Here is a 13,336-nt window from a genome sequence, read left to right on the forward strand (position 1 = left end):
GCTCTTTAGGGGCAGAACCATAGGCTCCCCGGCTGCAGGGGGAAGCAGGAGGGAGTTTATAAATGTAGCAAGGGACGTGCAAGTGCCACTCTTAACTGGTTTGTAAATGGCCCAAGGGCAGTGAAAGGATTAACGTATGTTACTGGTTAACATGTTGAATTCAATTACAGTAAATGCAAATTTGGGTGCATTAACCTTTAATAAAGCTTTGTAAATCTGCCCATTAAGAGTGTCCTGAAGGCAATTAGCCCTCCACAACCAGGTTAGCACAATTCATTTTACGGCAATAAAACCAAATCATAATAAAAAATAACCGTATTTTGAACATAAAACTTTATTAAAATCAAAAGCAAATAGTTCTATACTTCTATTAATTTACATTCAGCAAGTCAAGATATTTCAGTAATTTGTCTACAAGACATACTTTATAAAACTTATAAAATAACAGTTTAACAACATTTTTAAAGAAAGAATATGAAAAATCAATAACTCTGCTTTGCATTAAGTTTGCCATTAACTTGCAAAAGAGCAATACGTAATTGACAAGATAAAAACTTATTCTGCAGACATTTATTTCAGTTCCTCTATCTTCAGTTTCAGTAATTACTAGTGACCACAAGAACATGCAGTGGTTTATAACTATTAAACAGAAATCATGTCTTTAAATTATATTTTAACACAATGTAATATACAATATTTGTACATTTAAGGTTATAAAATAAACCAGTAAATAAAGATCAAAAAAAGTAAGGTTATACAATATTTAATTATCACTTAGATTAAATGTCTCTCGTTAAATCTAGCATTACTATAATTAAGTAACATCCTTCACTGTATGTAAGTTAATCTTTCCATGCACCAAAGCAATTCTGAAATGCACAGCTGTGTACATGCATGGTACGACTTAAGTATATTCCTTTCATCCATTTCACAAATGAATAGGTTACAAAATTAAATAATAAATTAATAAACTGTAAAGGAATAAAAAAGGATTTAGAATTGTAAATACCAGTTATAATTGTTGCGAAAAATGTATATTAAAGGCGCCCAGCCCAGAAAACATTAACCGTCTACAAGATAATGGAAGAACCCAACCAGAATCTTCAGTGTTGTGGGTTGTATGTCAAGTCACTATATAATAGTGAACAAAATATTATGGTTTCACAGAAACCAACATATTTGCCACAAGACAAATATCTTATTTACAGATTTAAGACTGCTTAACTAGCAGTGAGTGCTGACAAAGTGAACTACAATGGAGCCTAATATGGCGATGCACGATGTTGAATTGCTTTTCCCTTGAGAATGCGCCTTATCTGTAAAACAAGAATGTCACGATTAAAGCAACATTTCTCAAAAACATTCCAGGACAGAAATTACAAAAAAGCTGCTATTTTGCTGTATCACTGTACATTTCTCCATTAAGATCATGGCACGTTGATTAATACAAACCAAAAGCAATACTTCTTGAAAAAGCAGACAAAAAAAAAAAATCTACTCCAGTAATATAATATAAATACATTAAGCAGACATCTCTACATGCAGATACGCTATGTGATTGAAAACAGAGAAAATAAGAGATACAATGTGTTTGTATCTCTGAAGAAAATTCACTTATATGCACACTCCTGAGTAAAATTTAACTTTTAATATACAATACTTAAAACATATATTACCGAAAAAGATGGTATAATAAATGCGTGATTATGTCATCAGTCCCCGTTATGGGGCTGTTTTTAACATAGTGTCTTTCCCAGTGATTCATTAGTGCAGACATATATAAAAACAGTGTAGCAGCTAGGACCTTGTCTTAATTATATAGTGTTGCTAACTATTTACAAACAGGCAATGATCATTCCCTGCTGCTGTGCGAGGCAATAGATTTTCTGTTCTAGTGATTGCAAGTGTTGTGCTCTTTTGGGCTCACCTTGACTGGTTGCACCCTCGAGCCTCCAGTATTCCAGCAATATTAGTAACTGGAGTATTTATATATTTTTTGGAGAGCCAAACTGTGGTGTATGTACTTACTTTATTTAATCTATTTTTAGTGTTTATTATACCATCTTTTTCGGAAATATATGTTTTAAGTATTGTATATTAAAAGTTACATTTTACTCTCAGGAGTGTGCATATAAGTGAATTTTCTTCAGAGATACAAACACATTGTATCTCTTATTTTCTCTGATTCACTTCAATTCACAGTTGCACCTACCTACATTGATAATTATCGATTATAAGACATTATTATTATTTTTCATAATTACAATTAGTATGATTTAGGTGATCATTCCCTAATCCCTGTCCTTTCCGTGATTGAAAACATGTATATATTTATAAATCACAAAAGCATACCTTAAGCTAGTTGCATTTTTAAGAATTAACAAACATTGCCCATCTCTTAGTCATGTCAGAGCAATTTATAGAATGACAGACAACTTAAATCAAAATACATGTAAAGAACGTCATGTTTTTGACATTACCTGTTCTCCTACAGGTCCGTCTGCTACCAGGTGAACAGGCTGCTCATTCTCCAAGTTTCTAGCGCTTGGATCTGCACCCTTCCTCATTAGAAGCCGAACCGCATCCAGTTGGGTTATTCTATATTGCAAGCTAGCCGCAACATGGAGCACGGCATTGCCGTTGTAGGCCTGAAAGGGACAAACAAATGTTCTTAGAAACTCCAAAAAAATCTGCCATCATTGACTGATACACTGTCTTCCTACATGTTTTAAGACAAACACTGGGCTGAAGTGTTTGTCCTTTCAATACAATGAGCATCTGAAATAGTGTGCACAGAAATTAGCATTTGAATGTTTGTCAATACTATGTATGGAAAATTAAACTACACTGATAAAAATGCCAAGCTGCAGACCGATCCGTTCTCCTGTGATCAATCGCTTTGCTCAGGGTTATTTAACTCAGCATTATGGGAAATGTGGTTCTGGAATATGATTGACTGGGCAGTTACTAGATACAATTGGTTCACTGCTAGAGACAGGGCGGGTCTCAATAGCCATAGCCTATCAGAAGGGGAAGGGGCTGTCACTTTGGAAATGCTTCCTACATTAGAAACATTAGAAACATTAAAATGTCTTCAAAACATTCTTTTTTTTAATTCTACAAGTATTTTCTCATAGCATAGAACGGATTTAAAAAAAAAAAAAAAAAAACACATGTAGGATATTGCTTGAACTGCTGCTTTAAGTCTGTAAGTACACATTTCTATTACCAGCCAAGCTCCCCCCCCCTCTCTCAAACTTTTTTTTCTGTAAATATTAATGAGGATTTTGAGAGAAACAAAAGGTTCAAGAAACACTGGTCTTTATAGATTCACTGTCAAAAGAAAGTTAAAGTTCTCAGTAGACCTATAAAAGGGAATTCAAATATTTACCTTTGCATTAATGAAAGATAAACAATTTGGCAACTCCAGAAAAAGACGAAGAAGTTCAAGGTTTGCTTCTTCTGAGGCCAAATGTAGAGCTGTGCGTCCACTTTTACGGTCCTGTTAAAACAAAAATTCATATATGAAACACATTCAACATGCAGTTTACAATCCATCTTCACGTGCTACCATGCATATATACAAGTCTCACCAATTTGGGCCCAACTGATGAATTAGTCATCAATACATTCACATACTATGCTGGCAAATGATACTGATCTATTCCCAACCATTGGAAGTGGTTTTACAGAGCCCTACACATTTCCAATTGTACAGTGCAGAACCTGTACATGGTCCAGATAGCAAAACCCTTTAACCAGTTTATCAGTAAGTTTCAAATCTAAACAAAACCTCAGCTAACTTCCTAAATCAATGCCGTGTTTAATATACTCCTGAAATTTGAACTGACAACCTTTAACATTACTACATGTGCACTTACTCTTGCTTCCACAGAGGCTCCCATCTGAAGCAGCGTCTTGACAGTCTCAACCATTGCCTTATTTTTCAGCAATAACTCCTCTGTTTCAGGTGAGCGAAGCGTGCGATTCTTCTGCAACTGCTGGACCACAGCATTGTGGGCAATCACAGCACAGTGCAGGGCTGTCAAACCTTGGAAATAAACATTTAACCAAGTCAAATAATGAAAGGATAAGTTTGAACACCTTAGAATCACCAAGATGGGTACACACCAATAATCTTACGGTCTTTAACATCTGAATTAGTAAAACCCATCTAAATAATGCCTAACCTTTAAAGATCTTTTTATCCTCCAAAAAAAGCTTTTTTAAAGCAGCCAAGTGCGGTGCCAATTTAATGGAATACAAAAAGTTAATTTTCCGTATTTATATAATTACAAGACAATAGGAAAAGACTTTTTCAGATTTGATTTCAAAAGTTGGTGATAAATTCTGAAAAGACTTATTACTCTGGAGTGAGAAAGAGTCATCTGTGGTGCATCTGCAGAAATTAGTTTTCAGCTGCTTACCTTCATAATTTGTTGCCTCCACATCTACATACTGATTGCTCGCTATAACACCTTTTTGGATCGCCTGTAAAAATTGGAAGGGGAAAAAAAAATGTCATTAAAATGTCTGAATACTTAATATAAACACAAATACAATGGATGACCTTAAATTTAAGACCGGATAAAGAGGCAAAGCAATTATGTGCACGGATGTGCGTATTACCAAATAAGTCCCGTTATAGCAAAGCCTCTAAAAAATTTTTAAAAATATCCTTAATTGGTAGACAATGTCAAAGACTTCTTTGATAGTAGCACATCAAAGTAATCTTTTCCACAAGTCTTCCAGAATATGTAAATAAAGACATACAATAAATACAATATGTACTATACAAATTGGAGAGATGTGTTTAACACACAATTGACTCGTGACCCTCACCTGAAGGACCTGTGAGTAGCCCTTTACTGCACAGACATGAAGAGGTGTCCTTCCCCAAGAGTCAGTAGTGGTCACTTGTGCCCCAAGGCTAATCAAGTCCAGCACAATGAGATGCTGATTGGCAGCCACAGCTACCTGGAAGGCACTCTGCAAAATGTAAAATGGAAAGTGTTAAAAACAGGATTAATCATTAACACACAAGGAAGCGTGGGCTAAAAAAAAATAAAAAAAATATGACGCTTGTGCTGCGGGGAAACGACACAAAGAAGCAGTCATAGGTGCGAAAGTACATGCAAGCATGGTTTCGAAGCCTGCCGAGTAGACTGCTTATTAGCTTAATGATGGGGAATTCTAACATGCTTTGCCTATGTGATTATTGCTCATATGCATAACTTTGCAAATGCTCATACGAGCTTTAGAAGAGGAACTGCATGCGCCACAATTCGAGACAGACGCATCTTTTCTTTAAACTCAAAGGGAAACATGAGGTACTCGTTGTAAAAGGACCATCGGTTGAACCCCAATGAACCATTGCACGCTGTAATAGATTGTCTTTATTTCAGGTTGCTGGTTATCAACTCACCTGATTGTTGTGTTCTTTAATATCCAACATATTCAAAGCAGCCATCTCCCGGGCAAAGACATAAGAGAGGGCCCTTCGTCCTTGTGCAACAGAAATGTGAAGATATCTAAAGCAAAAAAATGTATATATTTAGCCATTTTCGCAATTTTCTTTTCAACATTTAAAAGAATGAGTGTTGGTACAAAACTCTTCTAGAAGAAATTCTATTTGAAAGCCTTAACTATTGAGCCCTGCAAAAGCACACAAATGACCGTCTGCTTAAAATTTACACTTACTAAAGTAAAAGGGTGATCGTTATACATAAAAATTCAAATTAAGAAGACTTACGTATCACCATCTGCATCTTTAGAAAGAAGTTGCTCCTGTGAAATATTTGCTATTTTTTTTTCTTCCTGTTCAATCTGCCACTGGAAGAACGATTTGCCCATCTGCAAAGGGCTCGAGCTGCTTCTTTCTGTAATGCACAACTGTGGCGAAACACTTGGGGTGGTCTGCATCATATGGTGGTCACTAAACGCACTGCAGGTTGTATTCATTGTCAGACTGAAGTTCTGAGCTGGTGCACTTGCCTCAGCTGCAGGCTTCACAGGCATTATTTCAGAAGATGCCTCTGGATCACTAAGCGACACATAGCTTTGCATGGAACAATTCTGCAAGTCTTGGTGTGGAAACACAGCTGTCTGATAATTCGGGGATTGGGAATTGTCGCTGAAGTGGCTATACATGGCATTAAAATGTGCAGGAACATGTTGAGGATGTAGAGATGAAAACTGATACTGCTCGTTTATTTGGGGTGGAGAACATTCGTTGAATGGCTGGCTGGCTTCTGGAGGGGAATACGTATAAGCCATAGGGACTTCTTGATACTGTTCTTCAGAATTTTCATTTTGAGGACAGCGGTTCATCCAGCTAACTTTCACAGTGTTCAGAGAGACTGGGTTAGATTCATTTTTAATATTAATTATACTCTGAAGCATATCTAGATTAGAATCCATCCTTATATCACTTTTGGGTACATCGTCCATGTTATCGCTGGAGTTTGGTGTACTTGGGGGTGTCTAGGGGTGAGGGGAAAAAAAAAAACACCAATAAGGAAATGCAAAAAAAAAAAATTATTTTAGAATAGAAATTCGAAAAACAAAGTTATCACTTACCAGGAATGAAGTAGCTTGGAATGAATACTGTTTTTTTCCAGCTGGTCCTTCCAATATAAAATCATGAGTTCTCTTTCTGCTGCTTTTTAATATTTTCGACAATTCTGAAAGACAAAAATAAATAAAATTGTACATCTTAATACCACACTTTAAAGACATTTTACATCATTATCACTAATTTCTAAATGGATTAAAAATGAATAGTACAGATGTTTACGTCACACAAATGATACACACCTGCATACTGATCACAATTCATTCCACTCTGTATTTGCTGGAGAGAGAAAAATATTATTATTATTATTATTATCTATTTTTTCCCTAGATACTAGATGTGCAATATGTATAATATATACAACCAACACACAAAAATAGAGGTTACCTGAAATTCATCTGAATCAAAGCTTCCCGGTTTACTTTTTCTAATCTGCTGAAGGAGTTCCTTTACTGGGTTCTTCACACGAACCCCTTGAAAAGTTCCTTTCTGCTGCCGTCCTATGCCCACGAGGTGTCCTGCTGAGGAGGGAGGGGGAGAGCAGAAAATAGTTTACAGTCATTGACTTGACAAATGAAGAAAAACATCACTATAAAGCTTTCAAGCTTACAAAAAAAAAAAAAAAAAAAAAGAGGGTTATTCAAACAAAATCTGAAAAAGACTTAAAGAAATCTATGCATAATGCCTGACAGAAAGGGACAAGCACTATAATAAAAATAAATGCATGTTACCTTCTATAGCACAAGTAACGCACAGAATTCACACATTAGTAAAGGATAACACCATCAAAGAATGCCTTCTAGGTTAAATCAGCAACATGCCAGTTCTCAAAAAAAACATTTAAAACACCTGTCTGAGCCCAGTATGACCCCAATTAACAGCTGCATTTACCATTTAAGAAATATGCAGCAGCAGAGATTTAACTAAAGAACAGTGAATTTCCCCGTTTTTACTTCTGTGTCATAGCTATTTCAGTCAGGATTTAAAATGATAAAAGCAGAAGTTGAGGGGAGGTGGAATCAGAAATACCATACTAGGACAAAGCAGAAACACCATATTTTACAGATTTATACAATAACTACCAAAAATGGTTAGAAGATACATTATTGAATCCAAATGTAGCCAACATTATTTCAGATATTTTGACTTCCAGGTCAGTTAAAACATCCGATATACACCCGCATCAGATATGTGCGATATACACCCACATCCGATATGTGCGATATACACCCACAATGCAGAACAAAAATCATTTATAGCCACAAACAACTGACAGGATATACAGAACAATGCCAAAACTAAACCGGTTTATCTGCATAGCTTGGGCACACCTAAATCGTGCACCTGCTCTGACGTCAAAGGAGCAGATTAAAAAATCCCCTTTTCTTGGCTTCAAAACGCTTCCGCTTCCAGATTAAAGTAGCAGTAAATAGATTTAAAAGTAATCTAACCTGGTCAAAGAAATGTCAGCAGTAAGGTTAACGAGAACCCATCTACCTTTGCGGGAAGGGGGGAAGCAGTGTAATTTACTACAGCAACAACGTACAAGAAAAAACCCCACGGTCTCGAAGAGGCTTTATTCGCAATTTCACTACTTCCCAAATTTACTGTGTACACCTTGCATGTCTCACACTTATTGTAAGTACTTCACCAGCTTGGTGTTTTTCTTTGGGAAATGTGGAGGTTTACAATAGTAACAATTAACTGTGTCAATACAATGCCAGTCTCTGGGCTAATTATACCAACCACACAAACAGCAAAGGCAGTCAGAGAAGCAAGGTCATGTGACAACCTGCTCCCCTATTTTTTTGCAGTGACTTTCGCTTGTAGCAGATTTTAAAGCAACTTTAGTCGCTATAAGTGCAGAGCACCATATAGTGTGAAGAAACCTACAGCTGGATAATGACCTTTTGCAATGTCTCATTGTCCCATCTGGAGTCTAATTAAAAGGGGCGAAATTTGTTTTTTCTATTGCTCGCTATAACAAAAGGTTATCTTATCGAGCATGAACGTAGCCACCAGGCACACGTTACAAGCATAAGGGAAACTATTTACAATTTACCCAAGAACCTTACAATGGATCTGATCTCAGGCACGCTATTTGAGAGGGTTGGGGTTTCGTACAATGCATCTGATCTCAGGCACGCTATACTGCAGAATTTCACAGCATAATTAGGGTTCCTTTCTCCCCCTCCCCCCCCCCCAAAAAAACTGCCCTATCTACTTATACATACGTTATTTTTGCCACTATTTACAATGTATGTTTTCTTTACAAGCAGCAATCACCCTCCATTGGGCAGTGAGCAATCAAAGTGAGGCATGTTACGATACAATTTAGGTGGACAGGAATAAGCATTCTGGGGGTCCCCAACCTACGAATAGTACCTGGGTACAGAGCCAAAAAATAAATCAAACAAGAAAACATGGTCTTCACAATAAAGACTCATGACCAAACCTGCAGTTATTTGGTACACTCCTTGCTATAACTCAGAAATGGAGACCAGTTCAACCACAGCATAGAGAGAGAGAGAGAGAGTGTGTGTGAGTGTGTGTAGCAACTGTAATAATATGCTATACTGTGGAGGGTTTTTGTCACTTTTTTACCCACTATAACCTTAATTAATTAATATATATATACACACACACACTTATTAAGGTTATGGTGGGTAAAAAAAAGTGACTAAAACCCTCCACACATATATATATATATGCATACAGTTATATTTGCGTATTATATATATATATATATATATATATATATATATATATATATATAGATATATATATATATACATACATATACATACACACACACACACACGGATATATATATGGAGATATATATACACACACACAGATATGGATATATATGAATATATATATACACAGTATATAATCCATTTTCTTATGCAACTGTTGTACAGTAAATGCATTTATACATTTAGATTGTATGCTCTGTACAAAATATATATATACACACACACACACCCCCCCCCCCCTCTAGTGCCTGCGTTACCTCCGGGCCAGGACGCGCTCAGACTCCCCGCGGGCTCCGTGTCGGAGGCTGGTGAGCAGGGTCCCGAGAAGCCACAGGAGCCCCCCATGGAGGAGGAGGAGTGTGCGGGGGAGGATCCGGTCTCGCTACCGGAGCAGGAGCCCGGGGACAACCCGTAGAAATAGCCTAGGTTCATGGGGCTGCTCATCGTCCCCTGATCCAGCAGCTCCAGACTGTCCTCAATCACCCGTTCCACGATCATCCCGATCAGCCGCTCGTATGTGCAAATCGGAGGGGGCGTGTATTATTATTATTATTATTGCAATTATTATTGCAATTATTATTTCTTTGGCAATTGCTAACCGGGTCACTGCCACTCCCTAACACCAAGTCTCAGGAACACTGCGTAGGAAAGGACCGTGCGCTTCTTTTATCAACTACCGACCGGCGCGTCATCTTCCCGCTTTCCGGAGGGTCAACCAATGAGTGCAAAGCGGCCACGAATGGCAGTTATCTATTTGCTAAGCAACGGAAGGGGGCGGAGCCATTGTAAAGATAGGCGGGATAGACCGTAATCCGACAAGTGGCCGGTTGCGCAATGTTATGCCGGCCACGCCCTGGGCTGTGAGGCAGTAACAGGCGCTGTGACTCCTCCGAGTACCACCATACCCATCAACCGTCATACGGGGAGGGGGGGAGGAAATAAGGAAGTCAAACAAACAAAGTTTGTAATATAAGACGAATGACTAATAACAATAAAAACGACATAAAAGCAGTCTCTCACTGTGTAAATCAAGGAACTGTCAATTGGTTTAACAACCCCATAAAAGTCAATAGGAAGTACCGATACATTTTTTTAAAAAAAAAATTTTAAAGTTGAAATAACCAAAAAATATATATTTCAAGATGGTCCCTATGAAGTTATTCTATGCATCGAAACAAAACCCCAGAACACGAAAGAAGCAATATAAAAACATAACCACTCTTTCATAGTAAACGTACACTCTTGCATGATGATATGAGGGAACTCATTGCATAAACTGGTGGCAACAAATGCCCTGCACTTGAAATGACATTAAATGAAGAAGTAGTGCTACCAACCGCCTCACTTTGTCACCTGTCCACCGAGGACGCGAAAGGACTTTCAGTTTTTGCAGCACATTTTAAGTCCTAAACAATTGTACGGTGATATTTTAATAATAGTGTGTGAGCACTGATAATAATAAAGGAGTTTTAAAGTATTTTACTTAAGCCCCGGTTCATAAAAAAAGCAGCACTGAATATACTACAGTAGGACCGCTGACGGGGCTTAAGGAAAATACTTTTAAACTAACAAACCCTAATACCTAACAAACTCTCTTCCCTGTATGTAGGACGGGGGTGCAAATAAGGTTGTCAATCTAGTAGTTGACAACCTTATTTGCACCCCTGTCCTACATACAGGGGAGAGTGTTTTGCTAGGGTTTGTGGTATAAACACAATTTAGCTTTCCATAATTACAATAATAAAAGTCAATTGCATAATATCTTTAAATGAATAACACAAAACCAATTTACATCCTCATCCTTAAAGCAACTTTTAATCCTCATTGTCCTTTATTTCTTAATGTATCAAAATAAACATTAGTTTCATTAAAAAAAAGTAAATGTTTGGCACTGCACCAAGCTAAATTCCAACACACACGTCCTTCATTCTATTAAGTAGGGTTTTCATAGGTTAATTAATGATTTTCTCTATTTATATCTCTACATTCCTATGTTGACCTACAAATCAAAAATATGCCTAATTAATCTACAAATCAATAGCTCACCCATGAAAGGATTACACAAACAAATCCCAAACCACCACAACATAATTCAATACTTTTTTGACAACCCTGTAGACGCAAACAAGACATACATTTTATACTGTACTGTATGATCATTACAAGTGCTACAAAGAAAGTCACCTGATGCCAACTGGTGGTTAGAACTGGAGGTGCAGGTTGTAGTCATATCAGCATACTGTAAAATGTCAGGAAACAACTCGTTTTAGCGGGAGGGGGGGGGAGGATGAGGGGGGGGGGGGAGGATGAGGGGGGGGGGGGGAGGATTGAGGGGGGGGGGGGGGAGGATGAGGGGGGGGGGGGGGAGGATGAGGGGGGGGGGGGAGGATGAGGGGGGGGGGGAGAATGAGGGGGGGGGAGGAGGATGAGGGGGGGGGGAGGAGGATGAGGGGGGGGGAGGAGGATGAGGGGGGGGGAGGAGGATGAGGGGGGGGGAGGAGGATGAGGGGGGGGGGGAGGAGGATGAGGGGGGGAGGAGGATGAGGGGGGGGGAGGATGAGAGGGGGAGGAGGATGAGGGGGGGAGGAGGATGAGGGGGGGAGGAGGATGAGGGGGGAGGGGGGAGGAGGATGAGGGGGGGAGGAGGATGAGGGGGGGAGGAGGATGAGGGGGGAGGAGGGGGGAGGAGGATGAGGGGGGAGGAGGGGGAGGGGGGAAGAGGGGGATGAGGGGGGAGGAGGGGGAGGAGGATGAGGTGGGGGGAGGATGAGGAGGGGGGATGAGGAGGGGGGGGATGAGGAGGGGGGGATGAGGGGGGGGAGGAGGATGAGGGGGGGGGATGAGGAGGATGAGGGGGGGAGGAGGATGAGGGGGGGAGGATGAGGGGGGGAGGATGAGGGGGGGAGGATGAGGGGGGGGAGGATGAGGGGGGGAGGATGAGGGGGGGGAGGGGGGGGAGGAGGAGGGGGGAGGAGGGGGGGATGAGGGGGGGGGAGGAGGGGGGGGATGAGGGGGGGGGAGGAGGATGAGGGGGGGGGAGGAGGATGAGGGGGGGAGGAGGATGAGGGGGAGGAGGATGAGAGGGGGGGAGGATGAGAGGGGGGGAGGAGGATGAGAGGGGGGGAGGAGGATGAGAGGGGGGAGGAGGATGAGAGGGGGAGGAGGATGAGGGGGGGGAGGAGGATGAGGGGGGGGGGAGGAGGATGAGGGGGGGGGAGGAGGATGAGGGGGGGGAGGAGGAGAGGGGGGGGGAGGATGAGGGGGGAGGAGGATGAGGGGGGGGGAGGAGGATGAGGGGGGGAGGAGGATGAGGGGGGGGAGGAGGATGAGGGGGGGAGGAGGATGAGGGGGGGAGGAGGATGAGGGGGGAGGAGGATGAGGGGGGAGGAGGATGAGGGGGGGAGGAGGAGGGGGAGGAGGAGGGGGGGAGGAGGAGGGGGAGGAGGGGGGGAGGAGGAGGGGGGAGGAGGAGGGGGGGAGGAGGAGGGGGGAGGAGGGGGGGAGGAGGATGAGGGGGGGGGAGGGGGGAGGAGGAGGGGGGGGGGAGGGTGGAGGAGGAGGGGAGGGGGGAGGAGGATGAGGGGGGGAGGAGGATGAGGAGGGGGGGATGAGGAGGGGGGATGAGGAGGGGGGGGAGGAGGATGAGGGGGGGGAGGAGGATGAGGGGGGGGGAGGAGGATGAGGGGGGGAGGAGGATGAGGGGGGGGAGGAGAGATGAGGGGGGGGAGGAGGATGAGGGGGGGAGGAGGATGAGGGGGGGAGGAGGATGAGAGGGGGGGGAGGAGGATGAGGGGGGGGAGGAGATGAGGGGGGGAGAGGATGAGGGGGGGGAGGAGGATGAGGGGGGGAGGAGGAGGAGAGGGGGAGGAGGGGGGGGGAGGAGGGGGGGAGGAGGAGGGGGGAGGAGGAGGGGGGAGGAGGGGGGGGAGGAGGAGGGGGGAGGAGGGGGGGAGGAGAGGGGGGAGGAGGATGGTGGGGGGAGGAGGATGGTGGGGGGAGGAGG

The 13,336-nt window shown here is 41.8% G+C and overlaps 1 protein-coding gene across 4 annotated transcripts in view; it reads right to left on the reverse strand.

The window, feature by feature from the left end:
* Positions 1–316: 316 nt before the first annotated feature.
* The window catches only part of NFKBIZ (NFKB inhibitor zeta), a 38,710-nt gene continuing 25,690 nt past the window's right edge, over positions 317–13,336 (reverse strand). The window contains exons 1-12 of one of the 4 annotated variants that reach the window (XM_075590099.1): positions 9,591–9,973; positions 6,962–7,092; positions 6,817–6,853; positions 6,580–6,683; positions 5,753–6,483; positions 5,426–5,531; positions 4,843–4,989; positions 4,428–4,491; positions 3,882–4,051; positions 3,392–3,502; positions 2,481–2,648; positions 317–1,316 (exon numbers count right to left, since the gene is read on the reverse strand). In XM_075590099.1, coding sequence (XP_075446214.1) covers positions 1,263–1,316; positions 2,481–2,648; positions 3,392–3,502; positions 3,882–4,051; positions 4,428–4,491; positions 4,843–4,989; positions 5,426–5,531; positions 5,753–6,483; positions 6,580–6,683; positions 6,817–6,853; positions 6,962–7,092; positions 9,591–9,831 — 2,064 coding nt within the window. In that variant the 5' untranslated portion in view covers positions 9,832–9,973 and the 3' untranslated portion in view covers positions 317–1,262. Of the gene's footprint in view, positions 1,317–2,480; positions 2,649–3,391; positions 3,503–3,881; positions 4,052–4,427; positions 4,492–4,842; positions 4,990–5,425; positions 5,532–5,752; positions 6,484–6,579; positions 6,684–6,816; positions 6,854–6,961; positions 7,096–7,656; positions 8,750–9,590; positions 9,974–13,336 lie in introns of those variants that run through there. The other 3 variants (XM_075590098.1, XM_075590100.1, XM_075590101.1) reach the window with 3 other exon arrangements.

The sequence above is a fragment of the Ascaphus truei genome, chromosome 3 (assembly GCF_040206685.1).
Source record: "Ascaphus truei isolate aAscTru1 chromosome 3, aAscTru1.hap1, whole genome shotgun sequence".
NCBI classification, from domain to species: domain Eukaryota; kingdom Metazoa; phylum Chordata; class Amphibia; order Anura; family Ascaphidae; genus Ascaphus; species Ascaphus truei.